This window comes from Rhinoraja longicauda, chromosome 35, assembly GCF_053455715.1.
Source record: "Rhinoraja longicauda isolate Sanriku21f chromosome 35, sRhiLon1.1, whole genome shotgun sequence".
Classification (NCBI taxonomy): domain Eukaryota; kingdom Metazoa; phylum Chordata; class Chondrichthyes; order Rajiformes; family Arhynchobatidae; genus Rhinoraja; species Rhinoraja longicauda.
This window is the reverse complement of record NC_135987.1, coordinates 21443992-21468702: the sequence shown is the minus strand read 5'-3', so window position 1 is coordinate 21468702 and position 24711 is coordinate 21443992. Positions and strand designations below refer to the sequence as shown.

Sequence of the window (24711 nt, the reverse complement as noted above, 5' to 3'; positions counted from 1 at the left end):
TGGGCAGGGTGGGACAGGGTGGGGCAGGGTGGGACAGGGTGGGACAGGGTGGGACAGGATTCCTTGGAGGGCAGGAGGCGAGGGATGTTTCCTATAGAGATGCATAAAATCATGAGGGGAATAGAAAGGGTGACTGCACTGAGTCTTTTATCCAGGGTAGGGGGAATCAAGAACCGGAAGACATAGACTCAATGTGACAAGTGAATGATTTAATAGGAACTTGAGCGCCAATCTTTTCACTCAAAGGGTGGTGGGTGTATGGAACGTGCTGCCAGAGGAGGTAGTTGAGGCAGGTACTATCACAATATTTAAAAGACACAAAGTGCTGGAGTAACTCAGCGGGTTAGGCAGCATCATTGATAAACATGGATAGGTGACGTTTTGGATTGGGAACTTTCTACTGACATTTAAAAGCCATTGGACAGGTACATGTATAGGAAAGGTTTAGAGGGATATGGGCCAAATGGCAGTGTGTTTGGCAAGCTTCGATGGGGCATCTGGGTCAGCATCGACAAAGTGGGCTGAAGGGCCTGTTGCCTTGCTGGATAACTCAATGATTCCACCTACATTCATAAATAAATCCCAGACTGGGGGATTAGCAGGAAGATACTGGAACATCAGAAGCTAGCAGGAAAAGGTAGACACAAAAAGCTGGAGTAACTCAACAGGTCAGACAGCATCTGTGGAGAGAAGGAATAGGTGAAGTTTCGGGTCGAGACCCTCCTTCAGACTGAAGAAGTCTTCAGATTCTGAAGAAGGGTCTCGACTTGAAACGTCACCCATTCCTTCTCTCCAGAGATGCTGCCTGTCCCGCTGAGTTACTCCAGTATTTAGTGTCTATCTTTGGTTTAAACCAGCATCGGCAGTTCATAGAAACATAGAAACATAAAAAATAGGTGCAGGAGTAGGCCATTCGGCCCTTCGAGCCTGCACCGCCATTCAATATGATCATGGCTGATCATTCAGCTCAGTAGCCTGTACCTGCCTTCTCTCCATACCCCCTGATCCCTTTAGCAAAAAGGGCCACATCTAACTCCCTCTTAAATATAGCCAATGAACTGGCCTCAACTACCTTCTGTGGCAGAGAATTCCACAGACTCACCACTCTCTGTGTGAAAAAATGTTTTCTCATCTCGTTCCTTCCTAACGAATGCTAGCAGGAACGTTGGTTAAAGGAAACAGGTGGACAAATGGGGTGGGTGCTGTTTTACGTCCTCATCATCCACCCTGGGTCGTTCTACGGAACTGGCAACACTTGCAGCAAAGCGTCAACTATGGTACTCTGAAGCACCAATCGCCACTTTTGATTGTTTGTAGTTGATATACAAAAGAAAGAAGAAGATAGACAAATAGAAAAGCAGAAGCCACTGTACCTCTTTCAGCGTCATGCTCTTCCACTTCTCTTTGCTGCTCAGTAGTTGCCACACACAGATGACCGTGCTGGTCCCACCAGTGATGACCCTGGCCGCTGTTGGACACACAGCACATAGGCACTGCCCCCAGTCTGACAGGCACTCAAAGACCACGTGGCCCTGTATCACAAGGAGGAGCACTTTCAAAGTGTGTTCCACGGCCGATTACTCTTCACTCTTTCATTCCACATTCGCTTCAGGAACGCATGAGGCAGGGCCAGTGCAAGCACCAGCTGCCGTTCAAACCCCCCCTCACCTGCATCCACCTATCACTCAGACAAAGCCCCACCTTTAGACTTCAGATGTACAGCGTGGAAACAGGCCCTGTGGCCCACTGTGTCTGCACCGACCAGTGATCATCCCGGGCACTAGTTCCATCCCACACACTCGGGACAATTTACAGAAGCCAATTGACCAACAAACCTGCACGTCTTTGGGATGTGGGAAGAAACCAGCGCATGCAGTCACGGGGAGAACGTACAAACTCCGTACAGACAGTACCCTTAGTCAGGATCGAACCCGGGTCTCTGGCGCTGTGAGGCAGCAACTCCACCACAGCCTCTCTTTTCCAGATTTTTTCCCCAACCGCAATCAGTCCAAAGAAGGGCCCTGACTTAAAACATCACCTATCCATGTTCTCCAGAGATCCCGTCGGAACCGCTAAATTACACCAGCATTTTGTGTCTTATTTTGTAAGCCAGCATCTGCAGTTCTGTGCATCTACCAGTAACCAACAGGTTGTGGAGAAGCAAGGCTCTGGAGGAACTGGAAGCACCAGCTGTGGAGGCAGAGGGACCATCGACATTTCAGGTGGAGACCAGCATCAGGACTGGGAGTGCAGAGGGGAGATAACCACTGTAAGAGGTGAGGGGCGGGGGAGAGAGGCAGGGGCTGGCACTTCACAAGTTCACAAGTTGTAGGAGTAGAATTAGGCCATTCGGCCCATCGAGTCCACTCCGCCATTCAATCGTGGCTGACCTCTGCCTCCTAACCCCATTTTCCTGCCTTTTCCCCATAACCTTTGACACCTGTTCTAATCGAGAATTTGTCTATCACTGCCTTAAAGATATCCACTGACTTGGCCTCCACAGCCCTCTGTGGCAATGAGTTCCACAGATTAACTACCCTCTGACTAAAGAAGTTCCTCCTCACCTCCTTTCTAAAAGAGCGCCCTTTAATTCTGAGGCTGTGACCTCTGGTCCTAGACTCCCCCACCAGTGGAATCATCCTCTCCACATCCACTCTATCCAGGCCTTTCACTATTCTGTGTTTCTGTCCTCTGACGTCCTGCAAGAATTAAGTCAATCCCAACCCATTGAGTTTGAAGGAAGGTTTGGAACCAAAATGTCACCCGTTCATGTTCTTCCCAGTCAGTTCTTTAATATTTGTGTGGGTTGTGTGGGAGGTAAATATCGTAATGGTGACAAGGCCAACTGTGTTGGCGGAACTGCAGATGCTGGTTTGAACCGCAGGTAGACACAAAGTGCTGGAGGAACTCAGCGGGTCAGGCAGCATCTCTGGAGAGAAGGAATCGTTGATGTTTCGGCTCGAGACCCTTCTTCAAACTCTGTGGGTAAGTAGGGTCTTGACCCGAAAAGTCACCTATTCCCCAAAGATGTTGCCTTTCCCGCTGAGTTCCTCCAGCTTTTTGTGTCTATCTTCACAAGGACAACTCCCTCGCCCCCCACCTCCCCATCCCCACCTCCCCCCCCCCCCCTCAAATGGATGGGCATTGAGAAAGCAAGAAGAGCCTTGGTCTATCATCTCAGCTGAAACAAGACAACGCTGGCTCTCAGTAATGTACGTGTGTTACAAACCCGGTCAGTGCCGTAGTTTCCCAGAGAGCAGCTGAAGTCGGCGTAACCCCAGGAGAATGTTTTATTCCAGGAGGGAGGCAGTAGTGTTGTATTCTTCTCAACAGCAACAACTCCCCTGTCAGTGAACGCAATCTGTCCAACGGCACTGTCCAGCGATGCTGCGAGAAAGGGGAACACAGAGGAATTGTCAGAATGCAAGTGGTGCAGAAACCAGAGCCCGGGGTCGAGCTGCCGTCCTGCTCCTCCCCCCCACCCTCCCCCAGCTCATTTTCCCTCACCCCTCCCCAGCTCATTCCCCTCCCCCACAGCTTGGACGCGGGCAGGGGGTGGGAGTGAAGATTAGTGAGTGAACTTCCTCGCCCGCCCTCTTCCTGGAGCGGTTCAGTGTTGTGTCATAGAGTTCTAGAGTCTATAACATGGACAAGCACGCAACCTTATCCATGCCGACCAACAGCGGCAGAGTTGCTGCCTTACAGCGAATGCAGCGCCGGAGACCCGGGTTCCATCCCGACCACGGGTGCTGTCTGTACGTTCTCCCCGTGACCTGCGCGGGTTTTCTCCGAGATCTTCGGTTTCCTCCCACACTCCAAAGACGTGCAGGTTTGTAGGTTAATTGGCTGGGCAAATGTAAAAATTGTTCCTCGTGGGTGTAGGATGGTGTTAATTGTGCGGGGATCGCTGGTTGGCGCGGACCCGATGGGCCGAAGGGCCTGTTTCCTCACTATCTCTCGACTAAATAAACTAACCATGCCCTCTGTACACCAGTCCCACCGGTGCTGAATGACACTGCGAGACCACTGCCTCTCACCTGCAGCCTTGCTGTGACCGAGACAGTCACAGGACTGGGGTGCCGTTGAGCTGTTCCCATTGATTAGCGTACGTGCCAGCGGGTGACAAGTGCGGTATTGTCACCCAAGGGTGCAGGTACCTGTCACTGGAGCAGCAGAGGGCTTGAGATTCTCCAGGTGGTAGAAGATAGGCTGGGTGGAGGCAAGCAGGAGGTGATCCTTCCCTGACCAATGCTTCGCTTGGTTGATTCGGGCTGGATGCGCTTTCTTGAAAAGCTGAATGCAAACAAAAGAGACAATAGACAATAGACAATAGACAATAGACAATAGGTGCAGGAGGAGGCCATTCAGCCCTTCGAGCCAGCACCGCCATTCAATGCGATCATGGCTGATCACTCTCAATCAGTACCCCGTTCCTGCCTTCTCCCCATACCCCCTCACTCCGCTATCCTTAAGAGCACTATCCAGCTCTCTCTTGAAAGCATCCAACGAACTGGCCTCCACTGCCTTCTGAGGCAGAGAATTCCACACCTTCACCATTCTCTGACTGAAAAAGTTCTTCCTCATCTCCGTTCTAAATGGCCTACCCCTTATTCTTAAACTGTGGCCCCTTGTTCTGGACTCCCCCAACATTGGGAACATGTTTCCTGCCTCTAATGTGTCCAATCCCCTAATTATCTTATATGTTTCAATAAGATCCCCCCTCATCCTTCTAAATTCCAGTGTATACAAGCCTAATTGCTCCAGCCTTTCAACATACGACAGTCCCGCCATTCCGGGAATTAACCTAGTGAACCTACGCTGCACGCCCTCAATAGCAAGAATATCCTTCCTCAAATTTAGAGACCAAAACTGCACACAGTACTCCAGGTGCGGTCTCACCAGGGCCCGGTACAACTGTAGAAGGACCTCTTTGCTCCTATACTCAACTCCTCTTGTTATGAAGGCCAACATTCCATTGGCTTTCTTCACTGCCTGCTGTACCTGCATGCTTCCTTTCAGTGACTGATGCACTAGGACACCCAGATCTCGTTGAACATCCCCTCTTCCTAACTTGACACCATTCAGATAATAATCTGAATGACGGTTTGGCCAGAAGCAGGAGCAAGAGTATTGGACAGGATTGCCAGCTCAATTGTCCATCTCTTACACAAAGTGGGGCAGGTGTTTTTGTGAATGGGATTGTATTACAATGGTCCCCTGTGACACCCAGTCAATGGGTCTAAACCAACTGTTAGAGAATTCAGTGTTCATACCGCTGGGGTGTAAGTGACCCAAGCAGAATACGAGGTACTGTTCCTCCAGTTTGCGTGTGGCCTCACTCTGGAAATGGAGGAGGCCCAGGACAGAAAGGTCAGCGTGGAAATGGGAAGGCAAATTAAAATTGTTTAGCAATTGGGAGATCCAGCGGGCCTTGGCGGACTGAGTGCAAGTGTTCGGCGAAATGGTCCTTCAAATCTACGCTCGCCCTTGCCGATGTGAAGGAGGCCACTTTGGAAGTCCAGTAGACAAGGCTGGAAGTGGTGCATATGAACCTGTGTATCACGTGTAAAACCTGCTGGTGACCCTGAATGGTGGGGGTGAAGATAGAGGGACAGGTGTTACATCTTGTGCGGTTACAGGGAAAGGTACCTGGGGAGGGAATGGGTTGGGTGGGAAGGGATGAGTGAACCAAGTAGTTGTGGAGAGAGTGGTCTCTGCGGAAAGCAGAAAGGGTTTGGGATGGGAAGATGTGAATCTATTTTGCTGCCTTCTGTTCTCCTTCATATTGAGCTGGTGGTTCCATTGACACAAACTCCTTTGGAGATTCGTACCAAAAACAACCACCTTAGTTTGCAAAACACAATATTGAATTCAATTTAACTTGTACCTGTTTAGGAATCTGCCCAAAGTTATTGATGAATCCTAAGATGGTATCCTTTTTCAATGGGTCGTCGATGTTACTGAGATCAGCCTGCTCATCGTAGAAATAAGGATGGAAAACATTAACTGCTTCAATGGCATTTGGACCCTTCTGCTTGCAACCAAATATGAGGTCTATCCAGTGATGGAGGTGAGCAGAGACGTAGTCACATTCCAAGGCCTGTGTAGAGAGAACAGGGCAGCCATTCATTCCATTTACTTCATTCCATTTTTAATACATCGATTTTTTGTTGATTTACGTTATTAATTTTAAAACAAATTAACTCACCAACGTTCTACAACAGTAGTGGGAAAGAAAACTGCAGATGCTGGTTTAAATCGAAGGTAGACACAAAATGCTGGAGTAACTCAGCGGGTCAGGCAGCATCTTTGGAGAAAAGGAATGGTTGATGTTTCGGGTCGAGACCCTTCTTCAGACTGATGTGAAAGGGTGACGTTTCGGGTTGAGACCCTTCTTCAGACTGATCAAGGGTCTCGACTGAAACATCACCCATTCCTTCTCTCAAGAGATGCTGCTTGACACGCTGAGTTACTCCAGCATTTTGTGTCTACCTTCTGCAACAGCATGCTTATATCTGGAAACTTTAATTAAAGGTTAATCTAATGCAGTTGTTATTCATTCTAGAGAGATATTTGTTGGATTGAGAGTGGCATGATTGGCGTATTGAGGGCATGCAGCGTAGGTTTACTAGGTTAATTCCCGGAATGGCAGGACTGTCATATGTTGAAAGACTGGAGCGACTAGGCTTATATACACTGGAATTTAGAAGGATGAGAGGAGATCTTATCGAAACGTATAAGATTATTAAGGGGTTGGACACGTTAGAGGCAGGAAACATGTTCCCAATGTTGGGGGAGTCCAGAACAAGGGGCCACAGTTTAAGAATAAGGGGTAGGCCATTTAGAACTGAGATGAGGAAAAACTTTTTCAGTCAGAGAGTTGTGAATCTGTGGAATTCTCTGCCTCAGAAGGCAGTGGAGGCCAATTTTCTGAATGCATTCAAGAGAGAACTAGATAGAGCTCTTAAGGATAGCGGAGTCCGGGGTTATGGGGAGAAGGCAGGAATGGGGTACTGATTGAGAATGATCAGCCATGGTCACATTGAATGGCGGTGCTGGCTCGAAGGGCCGAATGGCCTCCTCCTGCACCTATTGTCTATTGTCTATTGTATTGTGTCTTGGACTGGGATTGGTTTGGAGTTGGGTATAACAGGCAGGTCAGAGGCAGGTCGCCTTCTTTAGAGTAGCAGAATAAAGTCAGGATTGTTTAAAGGAAGGTAAAACATCAAAGAAGAACAAGGAATTCTCCTGCCATCAACCCCAACTGTTGTGTCTTGATCCACATAGTCACACAGGTCCTTCAGCCCAACTTGTCCATGCCAGCCCGAATGCCTCATCTAAGTTAGTCCCATTTGCCCACGTTTGGCCCAGATCCCTCAAAACATTTCCTGTCCATGTACCTTTTTAAATATTGTTATTGTACCTGATTCAACTACCTATGTGTTTGATGTATCTTTTAAATATTATTATTGAGCCTGTGTCCACAACGACCTCTGGCAGCTCATTCCACAAATGCATTGTAGAGGATAGATGGCCCGTCATACCCTCCACAGATGCTGCCTGACCCACTGAGTTGCTCTAGCACTTTGTGTTTTGATCCAATTTCCAGAATCTCTTGTGTCTTTCTCTGTGACTGCTATATCTGAATTCCTCTTGTATAGTTACATTTTTTATGGATGTGTAGAAACAGAGTGAAAATATAAAAGTATTTGCCCGTGAGGTGAGACTGAATGAGTATTCATTTAAACAGGTACATGGATAGGGCAGGTTTGGAGGGATATGGGCCAAACGCAGGCAGGTGGGACTAGTGTAGATGAGGCCTGTAGGTCGGTGTGGGCAAATTGGGCCGAAAGGCCTGTTTCCACACTGTATGACTCGATTAGTTTTTGTGTGAATGGGAAAGATATACCAGCCAAATGGCCCATGCTGTTGACTGATTCATAATCACACTAACAAGACAAATTAGTATCATCTTATTGGACACAAGTATGACATTTCTACAGAGCTGGCTGTTAGTTGGTAAATAATGAGACATTAAACGGGTCCATGCGGACAAACAATTAACAGATTGTCATTTGCAAAGGTGAGAGTGGATGTTATTAATCACCAGTTAAATGCACAGTGTAGTGGTGGACAAGGCCCTTGGCCAGCACGACTAGGACTAGACTCTCCTTGTCTCCATCAACCTTCTACTCGGTTTTACATCGTCGGCAAACGCTGGCAAATCACACTATTGCCAGGGATCATAGTGACGCTACAATACTACAGTGAAGTCACACGCTGCCTTGAACCAACCTGCACAACCTTTATCCTAAGACAAAGTGCTGGAGGAACTCAGCGGGTCAGGCAGCAGCTGTGGAGGGAATAGACAGATGGCGTTTCGGGTCGGGACCTTCTCCAGACTGATTGTAGAAGGAATTGAGAAAGTTGGGAACGAGAGGGTTAGAGTAACCCTTGCATTCCCCCCCCCCCCCCATCCCTTCCCCACCCAAGTCATACCAGCTTCAAAGTCGTCTTGTTGAGTTTCATTGTCTGTTACTCGTTTTCACCTAGCCCTCAGCTAACAATGGCCTGTTTTCTTTATCATCGTGACTTTTTTTCATTTCTTTCATTCATTTGTTCTATATCTCTCTACATCACCATCTATACCTCTCGTTGCCCTTTCCCCTGACTCTCAGACTGAAGAAGGGTCTCGACCAGAAACGTCACCTGTTCCTCTTCTCCAGAGATGCTGCCCGACCCGCTGAGTTACTCCAGCTTTTTGTGTCTATAAGTGATAGGTGGATATACGTGAGGAGGGTTTGATGGAGTGGAGTAAGAGACAAAAGATTGTCAGACGAGGGGAGAAGAGGAGGAGTGAAATGTGAAGCTGGAGGAAAGGATGTGGGTGGAAGGAGGCAGGCGGGTGGGGAAAGAGGGAAGGTGAAAGAGGAATGAGGGACATGGGAATGGGAGATCAGTGTGTAGAGGAGGGGAAGGAACAGGGTGACTGGGGTGGGGTAGCACAACAGGGTGGGGGGAAGCAGAGAGGGAGAGGGAGTATCTTGTGTCTTATGTTCTTTACAGTTCATAAGTCACAGGAGCTGATGTAGGCCATTCGGCCCATCTACTCCGCCATTCAATCATTGAGTAAGGCAGATTGGAGAAGGTGGATGTTGAGAGGGTGACATTGTGGGCAGATGGTAGTGCTGTTGCCTCATAGCTACAGGGACCCGAGTTTAACCCTGATCCTTGCTGCTCAACCAACACACTTGGTATGTGGAAGGAAACCAGAGCACCCAGTGGAAACCCACACAGTCTCAGGGAAAACGTGCAAACTCCACGCACTGCGTAGGTTTCCCTTGGGTGCTCTGGTTTCCTTCCACATCCAAAATGTGTTGGTTGAGAGATCAATTGGCCTCTGTAGGTTGTTCCCAGTGTGTTTGTAGAACCTAGGGGGGAGTTGGCGGGATAGTGATGAGAGTGGTTAGGGTTAGAGTGGATGGGCGCTTGGTCTAAGCACCGTTTAGATGGGTCGAAGGGCCTGTGCTGTGCTGTGTGAGTCTATGAACATTAATATACGAGGTGAGGCCTCACCAGAGCTTACCATGCGATGCAGACGGATAAATTCCCGAGCATCTCCTTTGGCCCAGGTAGGTAGGATCACATCTCCCAGCGTGGTCCCATCCTGGGTGGAACCTGCGAATGTGTGCAAGGCATTTACTCTTCACCATTGTGACTCATTCTGTTGTAGCGGGCACCAACAGGATTCAAAAGCACACCTGACGCTGAAGGTACACTGTGGACATTGTGAGATGGCACAGCCGTAGTGTTGCAGCCCTACAGCGCCAGAGACCCGGGTTCATGAGTTCATAAGTGACAGGAGCAGAATTAGGCCATTCGGCCCATCAAGTCTACTCTGCCATTCAATCATGGCTGAGCGATCTCTCCCTCCTAACCCCATTCCCCTGCCTTCTCCCCATAACCCCTGACACCCACACTAATCAACCCGCACTAGAGGGCTTGATGGAGGCTGCAATCACAGCGACTTACGCACCGAACTCCAACTTATTATGGTTGACCAGGAACTCGGGCAGATAGAAGAACTCGGGGGTCAGCTCCCTCACATCACCCATGTTGTCTCTGGACGATGATTCCCACTCCTTCTTCATGTTGAAGAACATCCTGTCCGCCACATCAAAACTCCCTCCCTGAAAGCAGAACCACAGTATATTTACAGCATCGAAGGCCATTCAGCACATTCTATCCACTCTGACTGTGTCTCAAAGCCATCCAATTATAGGTCATAAGGTCATAAGGAATAGGAGTAGAATTAGGCCATTCGGCCCATCGAGTCTACTCCGCCATTCAATCATGGCTGATCTATCTCCCCCTCCAAACCCCATTCTCCTGCCTTCTCCCCATAACCTCTGACACCCGTTCTAATCAAACTAATTTGGTCCTGTTCCCGATTCTTTCCCCATTTCCCAGGAAATGTTTTCTATTCAGGCATTTATCAAATGCCTTTGTGAATCTCATGACCGAACAGGCCTTGAAGCTCCGTCGCACAGGGAAACTCCACGCAACCATTCACCACACAAACATTATTTTCTTCATGTCAACATTACTTTCTTTGGCTTAGTTTGGGGTTCCTTCAAACTAGTTCCAGTGGATTTTGGCATCAAGAAACTGCACATCCAATGTGTGGTGGAAGATGACCACAGATATATTTGAAGAAAATATCACTGCATTCAAAGATTTTGTTCAATCAGTTGATGTGGCAGCCTTCAATAAAGTGTAAACTAAAGCTGATGAATACAATAAAAATTAGCATCTGCGGTGTAAAAAAATATTAGTTTCTTTTGCAAATTAATGGCTCAATGGCTCTTTATTGCCACATGTACTGACGTACAGTGAAATTCATTTCTTTTGCAGACAGTTCAGTAAAGTATTGCTATACCTAAGCACAGTCCCTGATTGGTACAAAGTGTATAGAAATAGCCCACTGACACCCCTTGCAAGAGTCCCCAGATTCCGGCACCATTTCCAAAGTCCAGTGCGGTCCACACGCTTGGTCTCTATAGACAATAGACAATAGACAATAGGTGCAGGAGGAGGCCATTCGGCCCTTCGAGCCAGCAGCGCCATTCAATGTGATCATGGCTGATCATTCTCAATCAGTACCCCGTTCCTGCCTTCTCCCCATACCCCCTGACTCCACTATCCTTAAGAGCTCTATCTAGCTCTCTCTTGAATGCATTCAGAGAATTGGCCTCCACTGCCTTCTGAGGCAGAGAATTCCACAGATTCACAACTCTCTGACTGAAAAAGTTTTTCCTCATCTCAGTTCTAAATGGCCTACCCCTTATTCTTAAACTGTGGCCCCTGGTTCTGGACTCCCCCAACATTGGGAACATGTTTCCTGCCTCTAACGTGTCCAACCCCTTAATAATCTTATACGTTTCGATAAGATCTCCTCTCATCCTTCTATGGAGCGAGGCCCAATCCAGGCGATCCCCAGGCTTCTGCAGGGCCTCCAGCCGTCACCTCCGTCCAGAACGTCCAGTGAACCGTCGTCCCTCTCCTCGCCTATCCGGCCACCTTCAGCCTTTAGCCAGAAGGTGGTGAATCTGTGGAATTCATTGCCACAGACGGCTGTGGAGGCCAAGTCAATGGGTATTTTTAAAGTGAAGATTAGTAAATGTGTCAAAGGTTAGGGGGAGAAGACAGGAGAATGGAATTGAGAGGGAGAGATAGATCAGCCATGACTGAATGGCGGAGTAGACTCAATGGCCTAATTCTGCTCCTATGACATGAACAGGAAAGCCAAATCATTGATACATATTAAGACAGTCGGTGGAGACACTAGAGCCTACAGACAATGGTTGTTTAGTTTAGAGATACAGTGCAGAAACCCACCGAATCCGCCTAATGGAGGTTGCGTAGCAACCCGCCTCCAGGAGCCTAATACGGGACAAGGGCGGTCCCGTACGGGACAAACTAATTTAGCCCAAAATACGGGATGTCCCGGCTAATACGGGACAGTTGGCAACTCTAATCATACCTCACACTCATATAATTTTAGATTGTTCCACACAGTCTGCCCTCCTTGTGTGCAGGTGTTGGTTTAGTGACCACAACCTGGGCAAGGGCCACAGAACTGATTTTCCTTACCTCCGAGCTCATTGCAACTGGTAAGAGGCAAATATCAGTTTTCATTCTCGTCTCCTGCTCATTCTTACCTTTCATGGCTTTGTTAAAATTGTATTTGATCCTCTAGGCCACATATTAAATTTTACCAGCTACATCCAACTCCTGCTCAGACAGTTTTATTACATTTTATTGTTACTTTTGCTGCTCCTTTAGGCATTCTTTTTGGTTAATTTCTTTCCGATCTTCACCTCTCCATTGGCACACCTAAGTAGTCGAATCTTCAAACACTCATTGAACTACAGTTTGTGTAAGAGAATAACTGCAGATGCTGGTACAAATCGAAGGTATTTATTCACAAAATGCTGGAGTAACTCAGCAGGTCAGGCAGCATCTCGGGAGAGAAGGAATGGGTGACGTTTCTTCAGACTGAAGAAGGGTCTCGACCCGAAACATCACCCATTCCTTCTCTCCTGAGATGCTGCCTGACCTGCTGAGTTACTCCAGCATTTTGAACTACAGTTTGGTCATTTTCCCAAACTAGTGGTCATTTTATTGCTACGAAACTCTTACTGGTTTTAAATACCTCATCTTGCATTAACTAAGAATATGGCTGTCAGGATTATAAAACACACACCTCCAGATTCAGGGACAGTTTCATCCCAGCTTGTTTATCGGGCAACTAAATCATCCTACCACAACACTATCAGACTGAAGAAGGGTGTCGACCCGAAACGTCACCCATTCCTTCTCTCCTGAGATGCTGCCTGACCCGCTGAGTTACTTCAGCTTTTTGTGATACCTTCGATTTGTACCAGCATCTGCAGTTATTTTCCTACACTACCACAACTAGAGAGCAGTCCTGAACTACTAGCTGCCTCATTGGAAACCCTCGGGCTACCTTTGATTGGACTTTACGTGTCTTATCTTGCATTAAACGTTATTCCCTTCTCATGTATCTATACACTGCGAATGGCTCGATTGTAATCATGTATTGTCTTTCTGCTGACAGGACTGCACACAACAAAAGCTTTTCACTGTACCTTGGTACACGTGACAATAAACTAAATTAAAGATCCTAGCTATTGATCAAACGCAGTCGCTGATTAGAAAATATACTTGGCAACTTGTTGAGCACATACATCACCCATTCCTTCTCTCCAGAGATGCTGCCTGATCTGCTGAGTTGCTCCAGCATTTTGTGTTTAGCTGCCAAAGGGCCTGTTCCTGAATTGTGCTGTTCTATGTTCAATATACAATATACAGATCAATTATTCTTTAAAACATTGTCGTCTATTTCTTTCAGATTTATAATATTCTCAATGCTGAGAATAAATGGCTGGTGTCAGAGGCAGATAGGACAGTGGTATTTAAGAGACTTTTGAATGGACGCACAGATAAGCAGGGGATGGAGGGATCTGTGATACGTGCAGGTCGATAATAATTGGTCTTGGCATCATGTTCAGCACAGACGTTGTGGATCAAAGGGCCTGCTCCCATACTGTACTATTCTATGTTCTATGCAAATATAAAAAGAATATATTAGATTTTTACCACACCACTCATATACTTTACTAAATATTAATTTACACTCTGATACTTATTTTCTGTTGCAATTATTTGGAGGTATTTCCAGGTACAATTTGTGCGGATGCAATGTAATGTTAGAGACACAATGCGGGACTGTGTCTGATGGGACCATTTATAATTTGCCTCTGATAGGTGACCATCCATTCACAGATCCCTGCATATTTCAGCCACACCGGGGAGATGGGGAGACCGAGGGGCTACACAGATGGACTCCTTTCTCAGCGTCCCACAGTCACCAGTGGCTAAGGATTGGAAAGGTCTTACAATTTTTCTATGAATTTATCAAATGAAGAACATCCCAGAATTATCCGGCCAACAAGGACACCTGGTTCCTCCATTCTGTGCCATCACTTGAAGCACTGTGTGCCTCTCTGTTTGCCCAGCTACAGTAACAACGTCATTAAGCTGGGACGGGTACAGACGAGGTTCGCCAGGGTGTTACCTGGGCATGCGGGCCTGAGTTGTAGAGAGAAGTCGGGCAAGCTGGAACCTTTTTCTTTGGAGAGTAGGTGGGTGAGGGGTGAGCATGCGGAGGTGTACAGATCACAAGGGGCATGAATAAAGTGAAGTCTCACAGTCTTTATCCCAGGGTAGAGGAGTCTATAACACACCTGATGTCCCAGCATCAACTCTATCTACACCACGCTGCCTCGGGACATAATCGTGGACCATTTCTACTCCCCTCTCCCATCAGGTAGAAGATGCAAAAGCTTGAAAACACTCCAATATCAGATTCAGGAACAACTTATTCTCTCTGTCATCAGACTATTGAACAGTCCTCCTATAAACTAGGGCGTAATCCTAATCTTCCAACCTACCTCATTGCAGACTCTGCACTTTCTTTTATTTCAACTTTCTCTGTAACTATGTCGTGTCTCTAAAATCATGCCGACATAATCTGGTATTTTCCTCTTTGCACTACCTGATGTGCTGATCTGTGACTTGGTTGCACTCATGCACAGTGTGATTTGACTGGATGACATTTTTACAGCATCTTTACTGTATCTCAGTGCATGCGACAATAATAAGCTGATACCAACACCTATTCACACCAACCCCTCTCTCCCACAAACCTTTCCTTTATCACTTTCAACCCTATCTGTGGGTGTTGCTTTCTCTGCCTCATTTCTGCACCTTGCTCCCTCTCTCCCTCCCTCTCTCTCTCTCTCTTTCACTCTCACACACACTTCCTCAGGCTTGCCTCTGTTCACTTACCCATCATTTCATCTGCAGGCTCAGATCTCTCTCCCTCTCTCTCGTTCTCTCTCCCTCCCTCTCTCTCTCCCTCCCTCTCTCTCTCTCTCTCTCTCTCTCTCTCTCTCTCTCTCTCTCTCTCTCTCTCTCTCTCACTCACACACGTCCTCGGGCTTGCCTCTGTCCACTCACCCCAGTCATTTCATCTGCAGGCTCAGATTTTGCAGCTAAATCCAGTGAACAGAAAGACATTGTCTGTGCAAGACTCCACCTAGTGGTGAATTCAAACCTCACCTGGCAGGTTCTGAGGAAGTGCAAAGTGAACCTATGCCCTCTAAACTTTTGCTATCCATGTACCTGTACAAATGTCTTTTAAATCTTGTGTAGGAAAGAACTGCAGATGTTGGTTTAAATCGAAGGTAGACACAAAATGCTGGAGTAACTTAGCAGGTCAGGCAGCATCTCTGGAGAGAAGGAATGGGTGACGTTTCGGGTCGAGGCCCTTCTTCAGTCTGAAGAAGTGTCTCGACCCGAAACGTCACCATTCCTTCTCTCCAGAGATGTTGCCTGACCCGTCTTTTAAATCTTGTTATTTTACCTGCCTCAAATACCTCCTCCGGCAGTTTGTTCCACATACTCACCACCTTCTGAGTGAAAAGGTTGCTCCTCAGGCTCCTATTAAATCTTTCCCCCTTCACCTTACACCTGTCCTTTCATTCTTGATTTCTCTAGCTTGGGTAAAAGAGTCAGTGCATTCAACTCTCTGTGCCCCATGATTTTGTACACCTCTATAAGATCATCCCTCAGTCTTCTGCGCTCCAAGAAGTAAAGTCCTCGCCTGCCCAACATCTCCCTGTAGCTGTACATAAGAAAGTTTTCACAGGTGGAGTTAAGAGTATTGTTATTTCATATTAAGATTTCATTATTTAGTGCTTTCCAACTAAAATATAGATGTGAAAGGACACAAAAGTGCTGGAGTAATTCAGTGGGTCAGGCAGCATCTGTGGAGAACATGGATAGGTGACGTTATGGGTCGGAACCTATCCATGTTCTCCATAGTTGCTGCCTGATCCGCTGAGTTACTCCAGCACTTCCTGCCTTTTTAAAAATTGTAAAACAGCATCTGCAGTTCCTTGTGTATACAAAAATAGATATATTTATTTAAAGAAAAACTGATATACATCTGACCAACAGTGCTTCACAGCCAAATAAACTAAGCATAAAATCCCAATGAATTGACACCCCATGTGTAGGCTGATTAATGATTTTAATAGCCAACTATATATTTTTACCTCTGTGGATATTTCTTAAGATTTTTTTAAATTAAGTTTTAATAACCAATTCTGTGCAAACATTTTTCCAGTTTCCCTGACCTTAATGCTGTGACTCTGGGTTGTTGTGCTGGAGGACAATGGAATCTAATCAATTATTTCAAAACAGCACAGAATGTGGGGAAATGGAAAAATAAGGCTCAGCTTACACACAATTATGGATATTGTGAATATTTTGATATTAAACATAAAAATTGCTAACAGGCAGCAATAACCACGGAAAAATATGAAGCAAATAATGAGTGTTCTAAAAATGTCAACATTTGGATTTCCTTCCATCAGTCTTTGCACTTTCTCCTGACCGTGCCCGAGAGATGATACCCACGATAATCCTTGTCCTGGAGGCCTAGTCATAGCATCATGTCAGAGGGAGGCTAAACGCAAATTGGAGGAACAGCATCCCATATTTGGCTTGGGCAGCTTACAGCCCAGTGGTGTGAATATTGATTTCTCTCACTTCAGGTAGCCCCGGCATTCTCTCTCTCTCTCTCTCTCTATCCCTCCCCCACCCAAGTCGCACCAGCCTCTCATTTTCACCCCACAAACAGCTTACAATGGTCTGTTTCCTTTATCATTGTTACTTGTTTTGCATGTCTTTCATTCATTGTTCTTTATCTCTCTACATCACCGTCTATATCTCTCGTTTCCCTTATCCCGAACCAGTCTGCAGAAAGGTCTCGACCCAAAAATTCACCCATTCCTTCTCTTCAGAGTTGCTGCCTGTCCCGCTGAGTTACTCCAGCATTTTGTGTCGATCTTCGGTTTAAACCAGCATCTGCAGTTCTTTCTTACACATAGAAGCATACAGCATGAAAGCTTTGGTCCAACTTGGCCATCTAAGTTAATGTCTGCCTTTGGCCCATATCCCTCTGAACCTTTCCTATCCACGTACCTGTGCAAATAATGTTATTCTACCAAAGATTCTACCAAGTAAGTTAGTTATTCTACCTACTTCAACAACGTCCTCCAACAACTCACTCCATATACCCATCAACCATCGCGTGAAACAGTTATCTGTCGGCTTTCCATTAAATCTTTCCTCTCTCACCTTAAACCTATGCCATCTAGTTCTTGATTCCTCTACCCTGTGCATTCACTTTGTCTATTCCCCTCGTGATTTTATATGGCTTCATAAGAAGACCCTCCAGTCTCCTGCACTGCAAGGAGTAAAGTCCCAGCCTTTCCACCTGCTCTCTATAGCTCAGGCCCTCAAGTCCCAGCCTGTCCACCTGCTCTCTATAGCTCAGGCCCTCAAGTCCCAGCCTGTCCACCTGCTCTCTATAGCTCAGGCCCTCAAGTCCCAGCCTGTCCACCTGCTCTCTATAGCTCAGGCCCTCAAGTCCCAGCCTGTCCACCTGCTCTCTATAGCTCAGGCCCTCAAGTCCCAGCCTGTCCACCTGCTCTCTATAGCTCAGGCCCTCAAGTCCCAGCCTGTCCACCTGCTCTCTATAGCTCAGGCCCTCAAGTCCCAGCCTGTCCACCTGCTCTCTATAGCTCAGGCCCTCAAGTCCCAGCCTGTCCACCTGCTCTCTATAGCTCAGGCCCTCAAGTCTTGGCATCATCGTGGTAAACCTTCTCTGAACACTTTCCATCTTAATGGCATGTCTCCTGTAGCAGGGTGACCAAAATTGAACACAGTTCTACAACTGTGGCCTCAACAACGTCTTGTACAGTGTCTTTCGCTCATGATATGTGGCAAGACCTGAAGCCAGCAAAGAGTACTGAGGAGGCCAAGTCAATGGATAATTGTAAGGCGAAGATAGATAGATTCTTGATTAGTGTGGGTGTCAGGGGTTATGGGGAGAAGGCAGGAGAATGGGGTGAGGAGGGAGAGATAGATCAGCCATGATTGAATGGTGGAGTAGACTTGATGGGCCGAATGGCCTAATTCTGTTCCTATCACTAATGAGCTTATGAAGAGCATGATACAGCTTGACCCTTCTCTGCTGCCATGTGGTGCCACTGGGACTTTATCGAGCTGCTGCTATATGGTGCCACCAGCCTCTAACTGCCTCTGATGGCCATCGTGGCCATTCTCTCCGTCTATGAACATGTTCACTTTCAGTACGGGACTTTCACCAGCTGGGACCCTGCCATTTCTCTCCGTCTTGCTCCCCAGAAGTCAGTATTTGCTCAGCGTTGATCCAGGGCACTACAATCTGTCCTGAGTCGGCAGTCTTTTTTTTTTTTAATATAACGCTCTAATTTGGACTGGCACTCCTCACATCTGCAAGCATGCGATGATTGATACTTTTCATTAATGTAATTTTTGTTTTAGATAGGGACAGAGGTCTCTCGGGAAGGACAATAATATCTGATAAAAGCATCAGTGATATCAAATAGAGAAAAGAAATATACATGCAAAATGTTGTTAGTGCAACAAATTGGGTTAAAGATATTACTCGAATAAAAAGTAGGATCTGCCGTGCCCTAATGCTTTATGTATCAGCAAATCTCTTTACTCTGGGATTTGGTGCAGTGTCATCAAATATGCATCACATTTCTCTAATAAAATAGACAACATTTTATTATTTTACATTGTATTGTCTTGGGCCAGGAGACTATAAACTTTCTAATCATCTCTCCTCCTTTTTTTGTACTTTGCATATATTTAACTGCTTTAAAACCTCATGAAATATTGAAGGATTTTTGATATCATTATATTTATAAAAGTGTCAGGCAGTGTACTCAATGCTGTAGAGAGACAAGGAACAAACTCCATTGAGTCAGGTGGCATTTACTGTTGAGCCAAACATGGCTTCTTAGCTTGCGGAAATCTCCTACCTGAGAACCAAGTTGCTCCATCTAAGCTAGTCCCACCTGCCCGCATTTGACCTGTATCCCTCTAAACCTTTCCTATCCAAGCGCCTGTCCAAGTGTCTACTAAATATTGCTACAGTCCCTGCCTCAACTATCTCCTCTAGCAGCTCGTTCCATATTCCCACCACCCTCTGAATGAAAAAGTTGCCCCCCCCCAGGTTCCTATTCCATCTTGCCCCTGTTACCTGAAACCTATGCCCCCCAGTTTTAGACTCCCCCACCCTGTGGAACAGACTAAGGCCATTCACATTATCTATGCCGCTCGTGATTTTATATACCTCTACTAAGTTATCCCACAGCCTCCTAAGATCCAAAGAAAAAAGTCCCTAACCCATTCCGTCTCTCATTATAACATAAAATTTCCAGATCTCATAAGATCCTTGTAAATCGTTTGTGCATTTCTTCCCTGTCTACAACATTCTTCCCACAGCAGGATGACTAGACTGTAGACAATAGACAATAGACAATAGGTGCAGGAGGAGGCCATTCGGCCCTTCGAGCCAGCACCGCCATTCAATGTGATCATGGCTGATCATTCTCAATCAGTACCCCGTTCCTGCCTTCTCCCCATACCCCCTGACTCCGCTATCCTTAAGAGCTCTATCTAGCTCTCTCTTGAATGCATTCAGAGAATTGGCCTCCACTGCCTTCTGAGGCATAGAATTCCAGAGATTCACAACTCTCTGACTGAAAAAGTTTTTCCTCAGCTCAGTTCTAAATGGCCTACCCCTTATTATTAAACTGTGGCCCCTTGTTCTGGACTCCCCCAACATTGGGAACATGTTTCCTGCCTCTAACGTGTCCAACCCCTTAATAATCTTATACGTTTCGATAAGATCCCCTCTCATCCTTCTAAATTCCAGTGTATACAAGCCTAGTCGCTCCAGTCTTTCAACATATGACAGTCCCGCCATTCCGGGAATTAACCTAGTAAACCTACGCTGCATGCCCTCAATAGCAAGAATATCCTTCCTCAAATTTGGAGACCAAAACTGCACACAGTACTCCAGGTGCGGTCTCACTAGGGCCCTGTACAACTGCAGAAGGACCTCTTTGCTCCTATACTCAACTCCTCTTGTTATGAAGGCCAACATTCCATTGGCTTTCTTCACTGCCTGCTGTACCTGCATGCTTTCTTTCAGTGACTGATGCCCTAGGACACTACTCCAAACGTGGTCTTCCCAAGGTCCTGTACAGCTGGAATGTGACGCCCCAACTCCTATACTCATTACTCTCACCAATGAAGACAAGCTTGCCAAACACCTTCTTCACCATCCTGTTTCCCTGCGTCCGCACTCAAGGAACTACATACCTCCACTCTCCAGGGCCCCACCATTCACTGTGTAAGTTCTTGGTTCTTGGTACTCCAAAATATTCCAAATGGAATTTAAACTGGAGGTGTGTCCTGGTTTGTCATGTGAACATGCAATTCCTTGCATTTATCTGATTTAACGTCCATCCACTCCACTCTTCTAAACCTCTACTCCAACAGCAGCATTTCACATCTGTACACTGTGGACGGCTCGATTGTAATCATGTATTGTCTTTCCGCTGACCGGTTAGCACGCAACAATAGCTTTGTACCTCAGTACACGTGACAATAAACTAAACTCCCTCACAAAAGGCTTGCTGAAACCTATGTGGATAATATTCTTCTCGGTCACTTCTTCAAAAACATCTGATTGAATTCTTCAGACACAATTCTCCACATACAATGCTGATTTTCCATCATCATTCCTTGGTTTCCCAAATGCATCTAGATCATGTTTCTTAGAACCCCCTCCAGTGACTTACTCTTCACTGATAATAGTCTGCGGTGCCCCGGCTATTTCTTGCAGCCTTTCTTAATTAAAGCACAACATTAGCCACCCTTCAGTCTTGCAGCACCTCACCTATGGCTATTGATGATACTAATATCTCCGCAAGGTTCCAGCAATTTCTTCCTTAGCTTTCCACAGGCGTATTGTTAATCACGGTTAATCAATAATAAAAGTTCCATGAGGCATCGCGTGGCCACTAAATCTGGACCTCCCCAGGGCCTCGATGGATCAGCACTGCATTCCTTTACTGAGCTGGACTTATGGAGAACCCCTGCTAGTCCATGACAGACAACGATCTTAAATACAGTTTTAGTTTTAGAGGTATGATTGAGAATGATCAGCCATGATCACATTGAATGGCGGTGCTGGCTCGAAGGGCCGAATGGCCTACTCCTGCACCTATTGTCTATTGTGTGGCATGGAAACAGGCCCTTAGGTCCATCAAATCCCTGCCAAGCAGCGATCACACGTACACTAGCTCTATCCTACACAGTAAGGATCATTTACAGAAGCCAAAGAAAAATGCAAACCTGCACGTCTTTGGAACATGGAAGGAAACTAGAGCATCCGGAGAAAATCCAGGCGGTTACAGGAAGAACATGCAAACTCCTCACAGACAGCACCCGAGGTCAGGATCGAACCCAGGTCTCTAGTGCTGTGAGGCAGTGGCTCTACCAGCTGAGCCACTGTGCAATTAACAATATCACTGTACCTGGAGTGAGCAGAAAATCTCTGTGAAGGGCTCCATCCGGACGAGGTAGGAAGCAACAATCATCGCTGAGGAGTAATGAGTGCAGTAGTGACACCTTGCAGATAGGTTCCCTGCAGAGAAATAATACCCATTGGTTAGCAAGGTTCTGGAAACTGGTGAAAGGCCTGCACAGTGGGGACAATGGTAATGCAAGGCAAGGCAGTGTTCACTCCGAGCATCTAACATACCCTCAAAAAGCTGGAGTAACTCAGCGGGACAGGCAGCATCTCTGGAGAAAAGGAATGGGTGACGTTTTGGACTGAGTTTCTTCAGACTGAGAGTCAGGGGAAAGAGAAACAAGAGATATAGACGGTGGTAAAGAGAGATATAGAAGATATATTTTGATCTGTAGTCATGGAGTCTACAGCATGGGAAAAGCCCCTTCAGCCCAACTCATCCATAGGTTTAAGAGACCCCATCTAAGCAAGTCCCTTTGGTCTGCATTTGACCAATATGCATTTAAAATTTCCTATTCATGTTTCTGTCCAAGTGACTTTTAAATGTTTTTGTACCTGCCTCTACTCCTGCAGCTCATTCCATATATCCACTACCTTCTTTGTGGAAACAATTGTACTTCAGGTTCCTATTAAATCTTTCCTCTCTCACCTTGAACCTATGTCCTCAGGTTCTTGATTGCCCTAGTCTGGGTAAAGGACTGTGCATTCATCCTGTAGCTTCTGCCATCTATCCTGTTGTTCCTTTTAATAATAAGGTACAGAAGTGTGAAAACGCACACCTCCAGATTCATGGAGAGTTTCTTCCAAGCTGTGATATTTATTCACAAAATGCTGGAGTAACTCAGCAGGTCAGGCAGCATCTCAGGAGAGAAGGAATGGGTGACGTTTCGGGTCGAGACCCCTCTTCTTCCAAGCTGTTATCAGGCAACTAAATCATCCTACCACAACCAGAGAGCAGTCCTGAAGATGGCCCAGAAGATCATCGGCTGCTCACTGCCCTCAGAGCAGACAAAATAATAAAAGACCCATCACACATTGGCCACCATCTGTTTGATGTTCTGCCCTCTGGTCGACGTTTCAGGTCGATCAAATCTCGCACAAACAGACTCAAGAACGGTTTTTACCCCAGAGCCATACGTGAACTGAACACTGTCAAACACTGATACGCACTGTTACACTGACTTTCAGCACTAGGTTACACTTTTTAAACTGCACTACAATGTGATCCATATTCATTCCTGTATTTATTTATTTTTTTATTTATCAACTACTCGCTTGTTTGTTACATTTTGTATTTGCATTTATTGTATATATGTTTTATTTCTCGTGTGTTATGCACTGTCAGGATTGCTATTTTAATTTCGTTGTACCTGTTGCAATGACAATAAAGGAATTCTATTCTATTCTATTCTACTATCCACCTCATTGGTGATTATCTTTGATCGGACGTTGCATGTATCTATACTGTAAATGGCTGGATTGTAATCATGTGTTGCCTTTCCGCTGACTGGATAACATGCAACAAAAGCTTTTCACTGTACCTCAGTACACTTGACAATAAACTAAACCGTGCTGAACTGAATAATTTAAGCATACACATTCTTCCTTCGTCTCTCCTATTGATTACGTCATGAAAGTACAAACCGTCATGATCGATTTCGTAGTATCGTTTGATGAATTTATCTTTCCTCTCCTCCGTCTGCGCGCCCATGGGTCTTGAGAGATCTCGGAAAGTCCTGGCATTGGTGACATCCAGCTCCTGGGGAGAAAAACCAAAGGTGACAAATGGCCAAATCGATTATTACATTCCAGCTCTCCGCTGGAACCAATTTACGAATTTAAGATAAATTGAAGTAATTATATCATGTAAACAGATGATGTGATGTTCCACCCAGAGGTTGAAATACTTGCAAATGTTTGGTCCCAGTACTGAGTGCAGAGCACACAATATGAAGCATCAAACGTGGACAAAAGCGAAAGGTAAATGTTTAATGATAAAACCAAAAACTGCTGGAGACACTCAACAGGTGAGGCAGCATCTGTGGAAAGAGCAACAGCCTCTACCTCCTCAGACGACCAAAGAAGGTCGGCATGTGTCCATGAGTCAGTCACAGGAGCAGAATCAGGCTAGTCGGCCCATCGAGTCTACTCCACTCCGCCATTCTATATTGGCTCACAAAATGCTGGAGTAACTCAGCAGGTCAGGCAGCATCTCGGGAGAGAAGGAATGGGCGACGTTTCGGGTCGATACCCTTCTTCAGACTGATGTCAGGGGGGCGGGACAAAGGAAGGATATAGGTGGAGACAGGAAGACAGTGGGAGATCTGGGAAGGGGGAGGGGGAGAGAGGGACAGAGGAACTATCTAAAGTTGGAGAAGTCAATGTTCTATATTGGCTAATCTATTTTCCCCTCTCAAACCAATTCTCCTGTTATCAGGCAACTAAATCATCCTACCACAACCAGACAGCAGGTCTGGACTACTATCCGCCTCATTGGTGACCCTTGGACTATCCTTGATTGGACTTTGCTGGCTTTACCTTGCACTAAACGTTATTCCCTTATCATGTACAGTATCTATACTAATGGCTCGATTGTAATCATGTATTGTCTTTCCGCTGACTGGTTAGCATGCAACAAAAGCTTTACACTGTACCTCGGTACACGTGATAATAAACTAAACAGTAAGCTGTCTTCTCCAACAACTTTTGCAACTTCTACACCATAGAAAACATCCTAGCAGGGCACATCATAGTTTGGTTTGGCAACAGCTCTGCCTCAGATTGCAAGAAATTGTCGAGAGTTGTGCATGTAGCACAGCCCTGTGTAAACAACATGCCTCACACATCTTCTTTAAACTTTGCCTCTCTCACCTTAAAGCTGTGCCCTCTAGTATTTAATTTTCTATCCTGGGAAACAGGTTCTGACCCTATCTGCCCCATCTACGCCTCTCATAATTTATATACTTCTATCGGGTCTGCCCTCAAACTCCAGCGTTGAAGAGAAAACAATCTGTCCAACCTCTTCCTTAAGCTAATCAAGGCACCATTGTGGCAAACTGCTGAGGCTAAACTGCAGTTGCAGGTCTGGAGAAGGGTCCCGACATGAAGTGGCATCTGTC

General features: G+C 46.2%; 1 protein-coding gene across 1 annotated transcript in view; it reads right to left on the bottom strand.

Moving 5' to 3' along the window:
• wdfy4 (WDFY family member 4) overlaps positions 1 to 24711 on the bottom strand; it is a 157249-nt gene that overhangs the window by 12067 nt on the left and 120471 nt on the right. Inside the window, 8 exon segments of the mRNA XM_078428358.1 lie at positions 1374 to 1532; positions 3230 to 3387; positions 4158 to 4293; positions 5888 to 6100; positions 9587 to 9678; positions 10037 to 10190; positions 21597 to 21706; positions 23237 to 23351. Of these exon segments, the coding sequence (XP_078284484.1) occupies positions 1374 to 1532; positions 3230 to 3387; positions 4158 to 4293; positions 5888 to 6100; positions 9587 to 9678; positions 10037 to 10190; positions 21597 to 21706; positions 23237 to 23351 (1137 nt within the window).